Here is a 19,747-nt window from a genome sequence, read left to right on the forward strand (position 1 = left end):
ACATACACAGGCATCCTACCTGCCTTTCATATAGGTATACACATTTGTGAATGGTACCTCTACAGATACAAAAGGAACTGGCAGAGAGTGTTTGTCCATTTATTGCAGTAATGTGACCACTGGCTGACAACAACTTTCATGGATGACAAGGTGAAGAGATCCAAACTGTGAATTACTCACCTTATGGCTACAACTTAATTCAGGTTTGAGGGAAAACTCCAAGTACCTCTGAAGCTTAGATGTATTTGCAGTTGTTTGTCACACCTGAGGTGTGTATTTGGTCTTTATCTAGTACAAAATTGCTTTAGTACAGGAGGAGATGGCCAAAAGGGGGGGGGTGTTCCCTTATGTTCCTCATGCCTTACTCTTATCCTCAGGAAGACCTAAATAGAACAAACATTTCCTTCTATAAGCCACTGTTAAGCTAAGCCAAAATCTTCTGAATTTTGGTGTGTGTGTTCCCTATGGTTCCAAACGGACATTGTATTTGGGCAGCCATAATCTCTGAGGCAAGTGGTCATGTCCACACTACCCCATATGCACATCAAACAGAACAGTTTGGGAGTTGCAAATGAGAAACTTTAACACCTCTGAAGTCAGGAAGATAGGCAGTTGAAGTAGGATGTTTTGCTGGAAAAGTTCAATAAGGATGATTTACAACTTCATTCTCAACCTGCACATTGCCAGACCAAGCAATCCTTTACAATGTAGATGTAATTTACTTGGTTGTAGGACAAATACTTTTGCTTTCAGGCTAGATTTTGCTATAAAAAATCCCCCAAATCCTTTGTTAGTGGGTTAGTTAGAAGGCACAGGAACACTCTAACTGGTCCCAGTAGGTATGTTCCCCCCTCTATTCACATGAATGGCTGTATCCCATGCCATTCCTTCACAACTGGATCTGGAGACAAAACTCATCTTGTGTAAGTATTACTGTTCAGCCGCCAACTATTCCAAGCGAACTCCTGATTTCCTTAATCTTGGTATGTATGTGTGAGTGAACATGGATTGTTGTGTGATTTTCCCCCTTAATAAAGAAATACTTCATTCAGAGAATTCTGCCTTTGCAATATTCTTTTGATGTTTTTTCTCTCAGTATACAGTTGGGAAACTTTCCTGTAAGAGTTGCTTGTAGCACAACCTATTAATTAATTGAGCTAAGTAAAAATTCTCCTAGAGACACTCTTTGATTTGGAACCTTTTGGGTAGAAGCTGGCCATTTTAAAGTATTCATTTTCTTTCTTTAGAGACATTGTGGACACCAATCCTGATAATATGCAAAAATCATAAAAACCCAACCTTATGAAGGCCCACCACAAATTTCATTTTGGTGGGCTTGGGACTCTTGGGAGGGCTTCAAGGCCCATTTTATTGAAGAATTGTTTCTTGTAGGAATGAAAAATGACTTTTTCTTTTGCAAAAAAATAAACTAAGAACTTGGTAAGATGCAGAAGTAGTTCAAGGCTCATAAAAATGGCACTGAGAGTTACATGCAGCCCACAAGATACATTTTGCCTATCCCACTTCATTTTAGAGAATAGGGATGAATTATGATGAATTTGCTGCAAGTTTCCCTGTGGTTTAAATAGCTTTCTATACTCCATTTATTCTTTGGGACCCATTAGGAAGGGAAAGGCTATATGTAAAGAATATATGGAACAGTATAGAAATCAGTGATTCTGAAAATGGAAATCTAGTTTAAAACATCTGGTAAACAGAGAAGGAGATAAAATGATATTGTTGTGGCAGTGTATTATCAACCATCCTGTCAAATGGAAGAACATATTTCCTAGAACAGATGAGAACACTTTTACATAAATAAGCCATAGTAATAAATGGGGTGTTTCAATTGTCCTAACATCTTCTGGAAATCTAACTCAAGTATTGGACATTCAGTAAAGTTTTGACTTGTGTGCTGGAAACTTCATTTCTTGGAAAGTATGAAGACAAAAAAAGCCAAGAGGGTCTGCTGTCCTAGATTTAATCATGAGTAATAGGAAAAGAGTTCAAGAGATCCCCCAAACTGAAATATTATAGGCTTAAAATAATGAAGATAATGATAGAACTACTCAGCTATATAACTATTACACAATTCTATCTGGGGCATGTGGAACAAATGGTAAAAGAAGAAACATGCAACCCATAATAGCTAAAGACATTGTTAGAGATGCTATATCTAGTTTAAATAAGTTCAGGGCTGCTAGATGATGAAGCAGCTTGTGGACACTGCTTCAAAGAATTCCCTGATAACAGGTGAATACTGGATATGGGCAACAGTTTTCAGTATAATCAAGAAGGGGCAACAGATAAATTCTCCAAAGTGCTGCCTAGTCAACCTGCCATCAATACGAAGGAAAATTCTAGAACAAATTATTAAGTAATCAATCTATACACATTTTAAAAATAATGCATCCCTTATTAGGATTCAACATTGGTTTATGATGAGTAAATCATGTCAGATCAAACTTTCCTCCTTTTCATTTCTGACAGTGTTACTAGTTTGGCAGACCATGGAAATGCTGTGGAGGTGCTGTGTATTTTGATACTAGCAAACCATTTCACAACATTCCCCATGTGTCTTTATTGTCCAATTGGTAAGGTACGCTGGATGATCCTCTTAACTAGATAGATTCATTACTGTTAATAAGTGAAAGTAATGATTCCCAATGTATTAGAGGAAGGTCTTAAGCAGGTTTACACAATATCTGTCCTAGGTCCTGTGCTTTTTTAAAACAATGGGCCTGTACAGACAGGCCAAAATAAAGCTGTTTCGGGTCACTTTGGAGGTATGCTGTTTTAATGACACACACATCGTAAGAAACGAGAAGCTGTGCCAAAGCTGGGGCCCAGTCCTTAGGACTGGAGCATGGCTTTGGTGTGGCTTCTGGCCTCTTAAGATGTGTGTGTCATTTAAACAGCATACCTCCAAAGTGACCCGAAGCAGCTTTATTTTGGCCTGTCTGTACGGGCCCAATGTTATAAATCCTGCTTAAAAGGCCATCCCTGATGAAAAGAATTAGTTTATCAAACCTGCAGATCAAACAAAGCAAAGTGGGATAGTAGTAAGATTTATTTGATCGCTGGCCAGTATACAAAATAAGTTGATAAAATAATAATTGCAAAATACAACTGGGATAGTCAACACCACAGAAGATAAGATAGGATACCGAGCTGAAACAAGATGGAATTTAATGGCAAATGTAAAGTCTTGAATTTAGGTGTATATATGTATGTATATACTCATCCTTCCACATTCACTGTGGTTAGGGGCACAGGACGCCTGTGAATGTGGAAAAAGCACAAATAACAAACACATTTTGTTTTTACCAGAGAGAACATCTTTCTAGGAATCTCTAGGACCCCCAGTGCAACTCTGTGGTCAACATTTGCCTGATATTGACTATGGAATTGCACTGGAGGAGCTACAAATGCCTAGTGGAGTGTTCTGTCTAGGAATTTCTAGGTCCTTCAGTGTGACCTTTGGTTAAAGTTGGCCACAGAGTTGCACTGGAAAACCTGGATATTCCTAGAGATAACATATTAATAAAATCCGTGAATAATCAAATCTGCAAACATCAAAGCCGCAGATGTGGAAGGACAAGTGTGTGTATCTCTCTCTCTCTCTCTCTCTCTCTCTCTCTGAGAGAGAGAGAGAGAGAGAGAGAGAGAGAGAGTCTAAGGAGATTATCCCACGGAAAAACAGGTATGGGATACATGTGGTTTGTATCCATTTCTGTTGGATCATACCACATTGTCCTGTGCCTGGGCAGTAAGCAGCCCTTAGGCAACCTGGGCTTCTCCAGCAGCTTTTCAAGAATGGGAAAATAACATTCTTGAAAAGCTGCCAGAGAAGCCCACCTTGCCTATGGGCTGCCTACTGCCCAGGCACAGAGCAGTGCAATAAGATCCATTGGAGATGGATACAAACCGCATGTAACCCATACCTGCTTTCCCATGCAATAATCTCAAAAGACATTTGGTTTAGTAGCATTACATGTGGACAGACCTAAATGTTGTAGGAGTGTTGTAAGAGTGTCCAATCCATGGGAAGTAGCAGTTCTGCTCTCTTCTGATTATTCAGACTGCAATTGGAGTATTGTTAAGACACCCCATATGAAGAAGAACATTGACAGGTTTGGCATACAGAAGAGCAACAACAATGGTGCGGAGTCTGGATACCAAGTTATTCAGGAAATGTAGAAGTAAGCTGGCTATGATTAAGCTGGAGAAAAGAAAATGAAAGGGACATATGTTGGTGTTATTTCCCTACCTTTTTGAGTCGCAGAACCCTTATTTCTATGATGGAGCCCCTAAGAGGCCTACCTTATGTCTTACAAGTTAATGGTGTTTAGGAGTTATATATAAGAATATGTTCTTATTCTTTGATTTCATTCAATTTTTATTTCTTTCACTTTTGTGGAGCAGCTGCAGAGCACCTGAGAAGTGCATGTGGAGCCCTAAGGGCTCATTGGACTACAGGTTGGGAACCCCTGCCCTATCTGAAAGTCTACCATGCAAAACATGGAACAGAATTGTTCTTTACTGCTCCAAAAGTATATTTTGGCTAAATGTTAAGAAAGACTTTCTTACAGTGTGAACAATTCGGCAACAGAATAGCAATAGCAATAACAAGTGCATTTCTATACCACTTATCAGTGCACTTAAGCACTCCTTAATTGGTTTACAAAGTGCCCCCAACAATCTGGGCATTCATTTTAGCAACCTTGGGAGGATGCAAGCCTGAGTCGAGCTTGAGCCCCTGGGCTGGTATTGAACTCGCAACCTTATGATTTGTGAGTGAGTGACTACAGTACAGGCATTTAACCACTGTGCTACCAGGGCTTCTCCTTCATGGAAATATTTAAGCAGAAACTGGATGACTATGAATCAGAGCAGGCATTAGACTGAATTCTCCAGGGGAGCTCTCAGTTCTCTGATTTTTTCTACACTATTTATTATTTTGTGCTCACCACTTTCTTGCCCTTTATATTTTTCATGCTTCTGTATGCACTATGAGCCCTATGATCATCTGGACGGCACTTGTCTATGTCTCATCACCTTCCCATGATTGCTTGGGAGGACAACGGAGAGGGCCTTCTTGGTTACTGTTCTCAGACTTTGGAAGTCCCTTCCTAGGGAGGCCAAGATGGACCCATCCTTGCTCTCTTTGGCCTGAAACAGATGAGCAGGAAAGTGCAGCTTCCAGCCACTCTGGGGGTGGGACATGCCTCCAGAGTGACAAGAAGTTGCGTGGAGAGTGTATGCAGCCAGAAAAAGCTGTCTGCAAAAGGAGTGGCAAAAAGCTGATCACCACAGTACTACACCGATCGGGGTCTGACCAGCACTGGAACTTTGCTATATGTTGTTTCCTCTCACCATAATAATTTTATGCAAATCACTTTATGAGCATTCAAAAATTTTTGATCTTTGATCTATCTTAAATCTTTCTACTAACTGCAAGTGGGGGGGGGACAATTGGTGTTTAATCCTTCTTGAGCCAATTGTTCTTCAGTTTTAATCTCAAGATTCTTATTTTTATTTTTTGTTATAACATCTTTATACTTAATCCAAGGTTATTTTGCACCTTTACTTCTAGGGGAAAAAAAGGCCTCCTCAGGAGATACCCCCATTGGGATTCCCCTATAGATTTCCCCCCTAATTTTTATCCATACTTTTAATTAGGCTCTTCTAAGGCAGTGATTATCAAAGTTTTTGTTAACCTTACATTTATCATACCACAAAAAGGCATGCCAACTGATTCTTATATTGTGCTCCTCCAAACTTAATAATTTATCATTTCTTAATAAGATCCGGTCTTCCAACCAAACTGAACAGCATGTATAATAGTATAATTTAATGTTTGGGAGAGAACATCCCTTTTTCTTTAGGTTCTGCTAACGCTGACCGTTTTATTCTTGGCATGTTCCCTTTCCACAAAAAATGGTTAAGTCTTTTCAACAGATGTTGAAGCACTTGTCATTGACAATGATAGGCAAATTCTGAAAAATATACATTAATCTTGGCAGAATATTTACCTCTATCACTGATATTCTTCACATTAATGAAAGTTGCTGCTTTGACCACTTTTCTAAATCTATTTTAATTTCCTTCAATAATATATTGTAATTGTTTCCAAACAAATCCACAGTTCTTTTTGTCATGTTTATGCCAAGACAGCTCCCCCCCCACCTTATATCCTGATTCTTCTGTTAATCTTTCCTCTTTCAATTTGGTGATATTTTCAGTTAGTATTGATGTTCTGTCCAGGTTAACTTTAACCTGCATATGTTCCATATTCCTGAAGAACAGTAATTAATTTTTCTATATTCTCCAGAGGATGTTCCAGCAAAATAACCAGGTCATCCGCAAATAAGCCACGAGGCTTTTAAAAACTGATGTGCGGATCTCTTAATGCTGTGTGGTGCTGTTTTTAAGATTTGTATATGGTCTTTCAGTAAGTTTAATACTTATAATGTTTAATGTTTCAGCTTTTTAAACTGTTCTGATTAAGAAACATCTGAGGATAAGGAGGAATGCTTAAGCGAGACTGATGCATGGATGGAGTTCAAATTAAATTCTCATACAGCTATTTCATACAACTAAGGAATTCAAGATTATGTTTTACATTTTAATTTGAAATAAAATGTTTTTTCTAATCTCTTTTTCATGCCACAGGTAAATTCAAAATAAAACAACCTGATATTTTAAACTAATGCATTAAAATGTCTATTGGTTCTGTTATTTTCCTCAAGGAATTCTATTGTTAGAATTTGTTGTTGTTGTTGTGTACCTTCAAGTGGTTACCAATCTACGGCAACCCAAAGCAAACCCATTGTGGAGCTTTGTTTTTGTTTGTTTTTGCAAGATTTGTTTGGTCGCGGGGCGGGGGGGAGATTGCCTTTGTCTTTCTCTGAGGCTGAGAAAGTGTGATTTGCTCAAGGTCTCCCAGTGGTTTCCATGGCTGAGTGGGGAACTGATCCCTGTTCTTCATAGATGTAGCCCAATGCTCAAACCTCTACATTGCACTGGCTTTCATTATTAAAATATAAGATTAAGTAAACCATGATAATTACTGTTGTATGCTGTGTACACATCTGCATATATATTTCTGTAGAATTGGGGGTCATGGCTGCATATGTATATAAAAGAATGCATTTAACTCTTAAATAATGCTACAACATCATAACTATTAGAGGTACAAGAGCTACATTTTGTGGCACTAATTTTGAAAACAAGACCACCTGACAACACTAGATCTTACATATTTAGTAAATAGCAGCAAAACATTATGTGCAACAAGCAACCTTTAATATAGAAATGGTTTAATAAAGAAAACTGCATATTGACAAAAGTGTTTTATCTGGAAGACTGTATGAGGAATTCCAAAGAAACAGGCATAGTATCAAAGAAAAGGAAAATGTTTTGCTACATTAGATGCTCTTTCTATGAACAACTGCAATTTCTTATTACATTAAGTTCCCACTTGGTGGAACAAATATTATTTTCCCTGAGAATCAGTTTTACCAGGAAGCAACCAGAAGTATTTGTTGTTGTGTACCTTGAAGTTGTTTAAGACTTATGGCTAACCTATCATAATGTGTTCTTGGCAAAAATTGTTTGGAGGAGGGTTACCTTTGCCTCATTCTGAAGCTGAGAGCAGGGATGTAGCTAGGATTTTAGGAAGAGGGGGGTCCAGACTAAGTGCCACTATTATAATGGGGCTTGAGTGCAGGGGCGCAGCAACACACACCATTCATTTTTCTAATGGAAGGGGGGTCCAGACCCCAAGAACCCTCCCCCCCTTGGCTACGTCCCTGCTGAGAGTGCAACTTGCCCAAAGTCATCCAGCGAGTTACCATAGCGGAACAGTAAGTGAAAGAACTATGGTCTCCCAGAGATGTAGACCAATACTCAAACCTCTACTGCAGGCTGGCTCTCTAAGCAGAAGCATAGTTTGTTCTAATGCTAATATAAATATATCATAATCTGAACATGTTCATAGTCCAACTATATTTAGCATGGGTTCTGACAAGGTTCCAATTCCTGGTGCTTGCAACATGCAAGTAAAACCCAAGGAATAATGAGATATAACCTGCTCCAACCAAAAGAGAACCTCTTTTATCTTTTCACCTAGTTGGATAATCTGAACTCAACTTTGGATTCAGAAGTTGAAATCCCAAAAGAACCCCATTTCTTTGACCTTTCAAAAGTCCATGGATACAAATTCAAGCAAGTTGAGAGAGACACTTCTCTTCCGGAGAAATGAAAACAGTTATATTCCTGATTTTGTGAGCTCACACAAGACTTGAATGCTCTGCTGAAACACCATTTCACTACACCTGCAATAGGGAGGACAATTCTGGCTGGTAGCACCTACTGGAAACTGTCATCAGTCCTGATTTCACTGTTACCATCTTGAGAGATTTGGCCTGAGTCGGGCTGTCCAAAAGAGACTTGGCCTGATCACATCAATTTTCTGAGGGCTTTTTGCCCAAGAGAATAAGACAGTTTCTGCCCTATTGAGCACTGAACTATGCTTTGAAATATATTTGTTTAAAAGAACTATGGGAAGTTTCAGAGTGTAATCTCTATTAGCAACACCAGTCAACAGTGCCACTTTCTGACTTCAATATCTTTCTTGAAAATAAATTGAAACATCTGGGTCAAAATGTAGGTTGTTATGAACAATTTTTCCATGGTAGCATTCTACTCTGGAAATGTAATAACTATAAGTCACTTAAAAGCTATTCTTGGTAGTGTTAAATGTTGGCATAGCAATATCTATAACATGAAGATGTTCTAGCAAAGACTAACAAATGGTACAGGTTCCAAGAAAACAGGGTCCGGCAATCAAAGAAGTGACTTTAAACCAATAATTATTCTACTCAGAGCTCCCATTTTAAATCTTGTCTTCTGAGGGAAAAAAGATTCAGTTCTTCTAAGTAAAAAAAAAAGGGGGGGAATCTATTTCTTCACTTGAAAAAGTGGATCGAGGCTAGTTTGATTTCTATATGTGAATGTTTAGATTCTACAACATTAATCTCATTTCTGAAAATTATGGCATATCAATGGTTATGTTAAAGATAATGATGTATTGCCAGTTTTTCTGATTAACTTTCCAGTCTTTATTTTCCAGTTTACTTACATTTTAGGAGTTCTCAAGAATTTTATAATTCCCCATTTTGCAATGCATAAAACATTTTTGCATTTAGCAGATTAAAAAAAATCCATGTGAATCTTCTTCATTTAGCACAGAAAGAGGAGTAGAGCAATGGAAAGTGTATCTTTTTCAGCAGTGCTGATGAATGGAAGCATATATTTACCTTGAGTTTTTCTAAGTGATCTTGGAGAGAGTCAATCAGCAAATCCCCCACTGGCTGCCAAGACCCCTTGATAGCTTCAGCCTGACGCAACTTCAAGTCCAACTCATCCATTGCCTCTTGAAGCTCTTGGAGTCTTTCAAGTGCTTCATCTATCTTTTTTTGCCAGTCAGAAGACTGTACATTCAGTTTATCCCATTCGGTTTTGACCTCATCTGCTTGTCTTCGTAGAAGTCGAGTCACATTCTGGGCTCTTTCTGCAGAAGGCAGTTCTAAAAGTGAAAAACAGTATGTGTTTGCACTTGCACAGACAATGAAAACAATGTTTTACGGCTACCAGGTATCTTTCATGAGAATACAAATCTCAAAATACCTATAGTATTAATTCCTACAGAGCAAAAATAAAAGAATGGCATTGTCATTCCTGTTTTCTGTATCTTTTCCAATTTTCATTGTCATGTTATCTGTCATCCAATTTTTCATGTGCTGTTAAAATTATATCATACTGCCAATGCTTCTCAAGCTAACCGATGTGGAACCCTGGCAGGGCTCCCCCCTATTATGCCAGGGAAGTGTATCATAGTTCTTCCATGTTATTATGTCTATTTTCCTGGAAACATCATGGATTGGTAACCTACATGGACAAAGACTTTGAGTAGCAGTGAATTCAGCTACAGGGAAAAGTCAGTGGGAGTATGAATGCAAAGTATAAACCAATTCTAAATTGGAAAATTAACAAGCTGATTTGCTTTTAGGGTCCCCCTATCTTCTGGAATAATATATAGTGCCCCAAGAAATGAAGAATTCTGAAACTGATTAGGAATAAATTGGTCTAAAAGCATGGTAAATTTGCACAGAATTGTTTTTCTCCTTTTCAGGTTGTGCTCATAAATATGTAAATGGATTACTCAGTGCTTATGTCTTGTACATCTCCCCCGCTCCAGTCCACATCTAAGTGAGATTTAGTTTGTAAATGTGTACAATGCTGACAATAAGAATTTATGGATCTTTTAGTCATTGTTTATCCCTCTATCAATATGTTATTACAGCAGTACATTCAATTACCTCTAGGCTCCTGATAGAGTTTTTCTAGTCCTTCCAGAGGCTGCTCTGTTAGGAATATTCGCACTGTCTCAAGTGCACTTGAGATAACAGGTTCTTTAGCTTTCAATTCCCTCTTAAAGGCCTGAGAAATAAAACAATGCAAATGTCAATTGGCATGCTAGTTGTTCCTTTTGTTACCTTTTTGTATATTGTTTCCTATATACAAATGGGTCAATAACTGACTGACTGAGTGACACACAGACAGGTGAAACAGGCAGGTTTCTTCTACTAAGTGAGTATATCTTCCCCTTGGTAAAAAACAAAAGGAAGGATAATTAAAGAGGGATGATCCAGAATACCAATATATATATATATATATATTTTAAAAAAATGAGACCAGAAAATATAAACTCTGCACAAAATGCTGTTCTGATTAAGCTGTTTGTTGTTACATTGATTAGACTCCTTCTGTGACTAATATTAGATTTCATAAAGCTCTGAACCCTTGCTGAAAGGTACAAGAGGTTTATCTGGCAGTACATTGAACAGTGCTAGCACAGCTAATGCTGCCCAAGGGGCAAGCCATTTCATAGAACAGAATAGGAACTCCACAGTGATGCATAACCATGACTTTGTTGCTGCTGACAACTTTGGCATGAAACCTAGAGCAGTTTTTGTTGTCAACTGCTGTCAAGTTAACTTTGATTTACGGTGACCCTATGAATGAGAGACCTCCCAAGCCACCCTTTCTTCAACAGCCTAGCTCAGATCTTTCAGACTCCAAGGCTGAGGCTTCCTTGATTGAGTTCATCAATCTCTAATGCTATCTACCTCTTTTCCTACAATGCAGTAGTACCACAATAACCTTTTACTACAGTTAGCAAGCAGACTTGTGTAATGACCCAAACAATAACGTCAAGTTCAAAAGAACTTAGTAGAATTACAAACAAGAATGTTAATCACAAAACAATATATTTAAAAACTTTCTGTTTTTTAATGGCAGGGGATGAAAGAAAAGTGAAAGAGAGAACATACCAGCTTAAATCCAAATACTAGTGCCATGAAGAGCACATCCACTAAATCAGTTGCTAAATTATCACTCATGTAAATCCTATTTATTCAATGGGTCTTCTCTTGTTGGGTGTAGCAAATGGATTTAGTCCAATGGACTGTATCTGCATGCTCCTTCATTTTCCATTGAAAAGGACAGAGCATAGACTTCTCTGTTCCATTACCAATGGTATTTCCTCTGCTATGTATCTTCAATGAGAGAAAATCAGAGTGCAATTGCTGACATGATCTCTTCACCCACATGATGCTTGCCAAGTATGAGAAAGAAGAGAAGTGGAGCCTGACTCCATGGGGAAATGAAAGTCAGGAAGATATCAGATATGTATGTGTGTAGTGGGAGGGGATGGATGCAAATTGATTGATATGCCAGAAACAACTGTATGAACTGAATAATGTGATCTCCTACTAATGTGTCTTTGGTTGGGTAAGCTCTGCCTCTTTAATAATCTAATTGCCTTCTTTTTGGTTACAGTAAAATTCATTCTTGTCTTTGGTTTGCTGCATTACATCTCTAACCATGTTGGTCTGTACATGTGCGAACACCAGAAAATTAAAATATATTCTCAGCCTGGTTCCATATTACTAGTAATTGTAGGCTTTTGGCAAGCAACTCTAGATCACAAAACTTAATCATCTGACATTTCCCAAAGAAGGGTAATCATGCTTGCATCTGGATTTAAAGAAATGGTTTGTCTGGTAGCTAGACCAATGCTATTTCTGTACAACACCAATCTAGAATTCAGAGACATAGCCATATTAGTCTAGAATATCATCCTGCCAAGGGTTCTTGTAGCACCCTGAGACTAACTACGGAACAGAAGTTATATCATAAGCTTTCAAAGACTTGGTCTTCTTCCTTAAATGCATGGAATGAACTGGTGCCCAGGAAAGACCTTTATAATCGGACTGTATGAATAGTCATAAAAATGCAAAAGACCAATATAGGTTTTTGAACTGGACCTTTTTCTGAGGTACTGTGTAATTGCCACTTCCAAACTGGCTACTGTTTGCTTTTCTCATTGTTTCACCTTCTATCCTTAGTTATGATGGACTCATGGACCTTTATGCTTTAGCTGTCTCCAACTCTTCATACAGCTTCCCCTCTTTCTTCCCCTACAGCTTGTGCTTATATTAAGCTGCCACCAACTCAATCACTGTCCTCTTTCCAAAATCTCTAATCATTGTTGTTCATGAGCTGAAACCCACCGGTTCTTGGTGTTTCCATAGATCCCTTTTACCCAGTAAGCAATGTCTTGGACTGCTCACTATACATTGCCCTGATTGTATAGGAAATGTTAGCCTGTGATCATGTTGAATGGGCAGGCAAAGATAACATGCTGCTAGTCTAAGGAGATGATCGTATTACCTTTGCTCCCGGCATAGATGTAGGATGTAACTTTAAGAAGGTGGATCTTATTGCACTTCCCTGTTGCTGGGCAGCAGGCAGCCCATTTGCAACCCAGGCTTTTCTGTGCTTCTCTCACATCTTTTCATGAACAGGGTTTTCCTGATCTTGAAAAGCTACGGCAGAAGCCTGAGTTGCAAATGGGCTGCCTGATGCCTGGCGATGGGGAAATGTGATAAGATCCGCCTTCTTAAAGTTACATTTCACATCTATGCTGGGAGCAAAGGTAATGTGATAATCTCCTAAGAAGGAGCAGAACATAGGCCCTCACTCCCCCCTTTTCAATCTACAACATAGTGTAATACTACTACACAGTAATGCCAAGCATTCTGCAATAACTGGGTTCCCAATTATCTCTTATTATAACTTTGACACTCTTTTCTTATAGCCTACTGTGCTTTTCTTTTTCCTACATCAGGTAGTAAAGGTGAGGAAAGGGGGTGGTTATAAGTCCATCCTCTTTCTATTTTAATTAACACCAGTAACATCTTAACAAAATCTTAATTAGAAAAAACCAATAGGTTGCAGGTTTCAATATAAAAACACCTATTAGGCTTAATCCATAGGAAATTCATAGGCCACAATTTTCTGGATTATGCAGGGCTTTTCCATTAATATCTATGGAAGTGAATGGAGCACAACATGATTTAGAGCTCTGTCTGTTACAGCCAGTATTGAATGTTGCTGTTAGGACAATGTTTAAAGAAAGAATATATCTCAAGTTGTCTTAAATCCAATGTTAGTCTGAAGTAGAATAAACAATGAAAAGAGAGAGAGAGACTGGCCAGTTATCTCTTATGTAAGTTCCATTACTTTCAGTCAGTCTACTTCAATTGCAATTAACAACAGATGGATGTCTGCCCTGTCTTGACTCTTTTATCTTTACAGCAACTCTGAATCTTATCTTATAGGCTAGAATACTACTAATACTTCTCACATGTATACTGTTCTTCATATAACACATTAACATTTCTCCCCTGCCCCCTGGAAATTCTGTTTCTCTGAAGCACAATGTGTTATGCATTTACTAGGAAGACAAATGAGAATTATAGAGTTGGAAGAGACACAGGGGTCATCCAGCCCAACCTGCTGCCAGGCAGGAACTCATAATGAAAGCAACTCCAACAGATAGTTACCTAGCCTTTGTTTAAAAACTTCCAAATAAGGAGACTCCACCACACTCTGAGGGAGTGTTTTCCACTGTCAAACAGCTTCTACTGTAGGAAGTTCCTCCTAATATTAAGGTGGAATCTTTTTTCTCCCTCTTTGCATCCATTGCTTCCTGAAATCATAAAAGCTTAAAATAGGAAAGTATGTATACAGTTGATGTATAGCTAAAATAAGATATTTATGTCCCAAACACTAAAGAAGAGTGTAGATCCTTTCTCCACACTTTCATTATGAGTGCTATGTGAAACAGACTGTGCTAAGCTATTACATGGAAATGGCCTAAGAACCTGAATCTGTCAAAACCTGCTGTAGAAGCTTTTGCCTATTACCTCCTTTTACAATGAAAGTCATATGCCAAATTCCTTATTTTAAAATAGAAACTCTGTGCTTCCTGTTCTTGTACCGAGACATATAATTTTATCAGAAGTTGTTTAGTCTCCTCTATTAAAAATATGTTACACGTGCTATATGTTTTTCCTCTGCTAAACTGTTTTTGCAAATGTAGAGAGATCTTGTAGCACCTTTGGGACTAACCGAAAGAAAGAAGTTGGCAACATGAGCTTTTGTAGATTTTAGTCTACTTCCTCAGATGCATCTAGTGGAGTGGAAACCAGGGACAGACATATATACGCAATTGGTATGTGGGAATGTCAATGCTTTGTGTATGGAAATGCAGTAGCAAGTCGAGTTTTAACAATGGTTGTTAGTGAAGAAAGACATTGGGAACTGGCCAGTGTGTATGGAAATGAAGAGGCAAGACCAGTTTGGCATTGGAAACTAACCTACAGGTGGGGAGAACAGATGAGTGCAGGATGCTCCCATGAGGATGGGGTCAGATAGTTCTGAAATGTGTGTAGTGAGCCAGGAAACCATTATCTCTGTTCAATCTATACTTGAGGGACTGTAGTTTATGGATGAATTCCAGTTCTGCTGTTTCTCCTTCCAATCTACCTTTGTAGTTCTTTTTGTTCAAGGACCACTGTTCTGAGGTCTGAGATGGATTGCCCAGAGAGATGGAAATGTTCTGCCATGGGCTTTTGTGTATTCCCATTCCTAATGCCTGATTTATGTCCATTTATCCTCTGGTGCAGGGACTGCTCGATGTAGAGTGCTGATGGGCATTGATGACTTTGGCGGGTTACAGACTGCCATTTTGGACGTCCTCAGGACGTCCCAGTTAGAAAAAGGGGTGTCTCTTCTAGACGCCCCTTACCCTGTTATGGACAGAGTCCGTAACAAATGGCGCCGCCATTTTGACGTAACGGGTGCTCTGCATCCGCACGTTGCATGGCAGAAGTGATGCCGCGAGTGCGCGCTTTGGCACTTGCGGTGTCTCTTCTGGGTTGCCGGAAGGAGCGTGATTTTCATGCTCCTTCTTTGCAGCGCAGGGGAATCGTGCGGTTTGGCTGCTGTGCCTCCTCCACGCTGCAACCGGCAGCGGCTCGAGACCGCCCCTTTTGGGCGGTCTGTAATGGGCCATAGTATGGTATAAATCACATTGGAGGATAAGGATGTGAAGGTCCCCCTAATATTGTGGGTGATGTCATTAGGTCTCATGATGATATTTCCTGGATAAATGTGTGGACAGAGTTGACATCTTGGTCTGCGGCAAGGCTTAGTACCCGTGTCCCCATCTGTGTCATGTGTGTTTCTGTGGGTTTGTTTTTGTAGATGTTTCCCCTAATAGTCAACCTATAGGCAGATTGCAGCAACCTTTAAAGCTGCTCATCCTTATCATTCTTCACCCTAAAATACCACCCTAGAAATGGGATGATAGCTTAAAAGACTGTTAAATCCGTTTTTCAGTGCAGCTATTGTACTAAAAATATGTAGTTCTTTTTTTTTTCACATACTAGAAACCATTTTCAGATTTGTGTATTAATCCAGCTGTAATAGTTGATACTGATGCCCTGGAGGGCCAACAAATGACTTTTTATAAGAATAAAAAAAGAATATATAATCATAGATCCCTGACAAATTTATAACAAAAGAATGCTGACTCTCATTGACAGTAGAATTAGCCCAAATGTATGTCTCATTTACAACCAATGATTTCAGGCTAAATTTATTGAATTCCTGAACTTCTTCTACACTTTGTGGAGTCTGCACAGGAAATCGAACACACATAATATATGACCTGACAAAAGAACAAGTAAACTACTTTATTTAAGCCCTTCTATTTGTCATTAACACCTGAGCTATAATGGCATATTGCCTACTATTTTAATAATGCATACATTGATTAGCTTATCTCAAACCACCTTCACTAGCATCTTGAGGACTCTCACGGGTGCCTTCAACTAAAAAAGAAGACATGTGTAAGTAAATGATGACATATTAACAAAAGAGGAAGCTTTGCATTAATGACAAAACCATCGTTTTCGTTTCGGAGCAGGCAGATAGTCACCTGATAATTTTAAGGAGGAATTAGTAAAACAGATTTGAATCATGTTCTCTTTTAGTATTTCCTTATTTAAAATCTACCCGATTTAAGACTGTTTAGTGTTTTCAAAAAGAAAAGAAAGTAGGGCAACTTAAATATATCCTTGGAATGAAACTTTGATAGTTTCTATGGTTAATTTGGGGGCATTTCAAAAAAGAAAACAGTGGGGAAAATCACACAACTGGTTGACATGCATGTCTAAAACTGAGGAATAGATACTTATATTTTCAATTTTAATAGTTTAAAATTTGACTGTGAACCTCCCAGAAAACTGTCTGTTTCTAAAGAGAACCAGTGTCATTGATGACTATTGGCTATTGGACAGTCTATAAATAATAACATAATTTTGGTGGGTAATCATAATCACCTCAGTAACAACTAGTTCACATCCACATAGAGGTAAAGTTTCACTTCAAAGCTGTAGAGAAAATGATTATTTTGTATCTTGTTAATCTATACAGAGAATTGCTAGCAAATGCAAATGGACTAAAAGCATTCTGAAGCAAAATATTATTCTTATTGTGCACAAACTGCACAACTATTTAAAATTGGAAAATTAGGAGTACATAAAGGAAGTCAAAACTGATATTTCCATTTGGCCATGAAGTGCAGTGGGAAACATGGGAAACGACTTTCTTTCAGCCCACCTTATATGATTACTGAGAAAGTTAAATCAATACATCCTAGCAAACCATAATACAAATTTCAAGAATAAATATACTTGACACAGTCTCCCATCTACAAATGACCCCCAACATAACAATCAATAAAGCTCTCTTTGGGAAGCACAACCTAAAATTGTACTAAAATGCATCCAGAAGATGACCACTTTAGCACTATTATTGTGCAGCAATAAAGGGAATCTTTAATAAAGGGCAATACAAGATCTGTTTTTAGGGAGAGACAAAAACTCAGAAAAGTACAAATAAAGAACTTGTCAAAGGTAACCTTAAAGCAGGCCTTGGTTTCTGCCCTTTCTCCTCAAGAGACATTTGAAGAATAGACAAGATGACCTAAATTTGAAGATTATATTTTGTTCTTTTTGTTCCACAGGGAACCAAAGTGCCTGTAACCAGTGAGGTCTTATACTCTGTTATAAAACTACTACAGCATGGGGGAAGAAGCTTTCTACAATGTCTAAATGGTGGATAACTTTGATAGTTAAGAGAAGCAGATATTGTGACCAGGATCCATGAGTCTCTGTAGGTGTGACAGAAAATTGAAACATGTTCAAGGCTTTTAAAGAGTCAGAAATAAGACTTTGTAACTATTTCTGACAGCATGCACTTCCACAGTATTTCTTTCTCCCAAAGGAAGAACAGATATAACACTGATACTAGGCCATGAGGGATCTGTATCACATACTGTCTCCAAACCATTTAATTCAAAGACATTCTAAAATAATTCCAAATACTTATAAAGAGCATTCAGAACGTCGGATTTAGGCTATGCGGTTTATGATTTGCAGCCTGCATATGGTCACTTATGGTGTAGAATGACAAAGCTTTTTTTAAAAAAATAAAGTATCTATCAAATATAATCATACTGTGAAATGTTTTCAACTGTTAAATCACTTTAGATAAAAACATTTAAAAGGAAAGGCCACATGGATGACTTAGAATTCAGCCAGATGGCAGTGAAGCTTTTTCCAGGGAAGTCATCTTTATTTTGTATCTATTCTGCTAGTTTCTGTTTTATCTTCACCTTCTTTGCTAAGAAAGATTAGAGTTCTGGAGATAAGCATGAATGACTGATGCATCTAGATTTATTATTTTCAGCATTTCTATGAGCGAGGTCACACAATACATTAATCACACCCAAAAGAAGCCATGGTTAAGTCAAGTGAACAGTCAAGGAAACAGGAAGGAGCAAACTCTCTCCTTCTGTTCCTTATTTCTGCTCCTCCTGTCTCTTTTAAGGGGACATCTGTCCCTAATAAATCAAGAGAGGGAAGAAAAGCAGAGACAGTTAACTGCTGAAAGGAAGAGAAGACAAACAAAGAATGGTAGTGAAGAGTGAGTGACTCCCATTACCAGTCTTCTCCAACCTTATCTGCCTGTCTTCAATAAGATCTTCACAGTTCTCAACAATCAAAGAACATCTTATACATGGCTACTTTTGCTGTACATGCAACATGTAGGTATGCTCCTAGACTGGCATACATTTGGAGGAAGTACACAAACACTTTACATCTCTGTGCCAGAGCTATAAACAAAATATAGCCTACTATATATACTCACATATAAGTCTAGAAATTTTAGTCAAAAATTGACCCAAAAAACCTGAGTCAACTTATCCATGGGTTAATGTAAATACTATACTTCAACTCTTACATGAAAAAGGAACCATCCCCTGGTAAAAAGCAATAGTGTAATCTATCCTTGAAGCACTGACCCCTCTTCTCTCATCCATTCATCCTATAGGGTGAGCACAAACAGCTATGCCTGCTGGAATTTTGTAAGTTCTTTGGCATTGTTTTCTTCTACTTCATCCTTTGATTAAGAGTTCCTGCATGGCAGGGGGTGGACTGAATGGTCCTTGTAGTCTCTTCCAACTTTACGATTCTATGATCCTTTAGCTCTTTTGTTTCAGGCTCCTAGGTTTTACTCTCTACTTATCCACAGGTCATATCAAAATCAGTAATTATACATGAAGTCAACTTATCGTCGGGTATATATGGTATATTCTTGTAAGAAACTGCTCACAGTATATAATACATCCATTGCTGCTTCACTTTGCATAAGTGACATAATTTGAATAAACAGAATCAAGATCTTAACTGCATATAAAGCTCAGTTTCTACCTGCAAGGGCTCAGGTCCAGGATTGACTGACCTACCTATCAATCTACCTACCCTCACTTTTATGTATCCTCAACGCACATCTGTGCTGGCCTCTGTATCTCTTGTGGACCACAAAATCCCGTAGCATGCCAAGAAAAGGATATTTATGGGGCATCCATTTCTGTTCTGCCAAAGGGCAATGAGAAATATTTGTGCTGCTAGCATTTGCTTTCGTGTGGGTTATTGTTTTAGATCACATTCCAGTACATCTTTGTACTGCAGCTTTAGCAATAATAATAATAATAATAATAATAATAATAATAATAATAAACACCATTGATATACATGGCATTTACAAATAAAACAATAAGAAACAGTGGCTCTTGCCAGATGTGTACAGTCTAAAACATATGAACACACATGCACACAGATGGAAGGAATGAACAATAAAAAACAAATTATCCAAATTAAAAAATTAAAAAAAATACAATACAATATAAATCAAAATGACA

General features: G+C 38.2%; 1 protein-coding gene across 9 annotated transcripts in view; it reads right to left on the reverse strand.

The window, feature by feature from the left end:
* Positions 1-19,747, reverse strand: part of LOC149319486 (dystrophin-like) — a 1,434,671-nt gene that overhangs the window by 225,064 nt on the left and 1,189,860 nt on the right. For all 9 annotated transcript variants that reach the window (XM_089511816.1, XM_089511819.1, XM_089511811.1 and 6 more), the window contains 2 exons: positions 10,386-10,506; positions 9,324-9,592 (listed from right to left, as the gene is read on the reverse strand). In XM_089511816.1, coding sequence (XP_089367942.1) covers positions 9,324-9,592; positions 10,386-10,506 — 390 coding nt within the window. The remainder of the gene's footprint in view (positions 1-9,323; positions 9,593-10,385; positions 10,507-19,747) is intronic.

This window comes from Sceloporus occidentalis, unplaced genomic scaffold, assembly GCF_023333645.1.
Source record: "Sceloporus occidentalis isolate IW3139 unplaced genomic scaffold, rSceOcc1.0.p SCAF_2, whole genome shotgun sequence".
Classification (NCBI taxonomy): domain Eukaryota; kingdom Metazoa; phylum Chordata; class Lepidosauria; order Squamata; family Phrynosomatidae; genus Sceloporus; species Sceloporus occidentalis.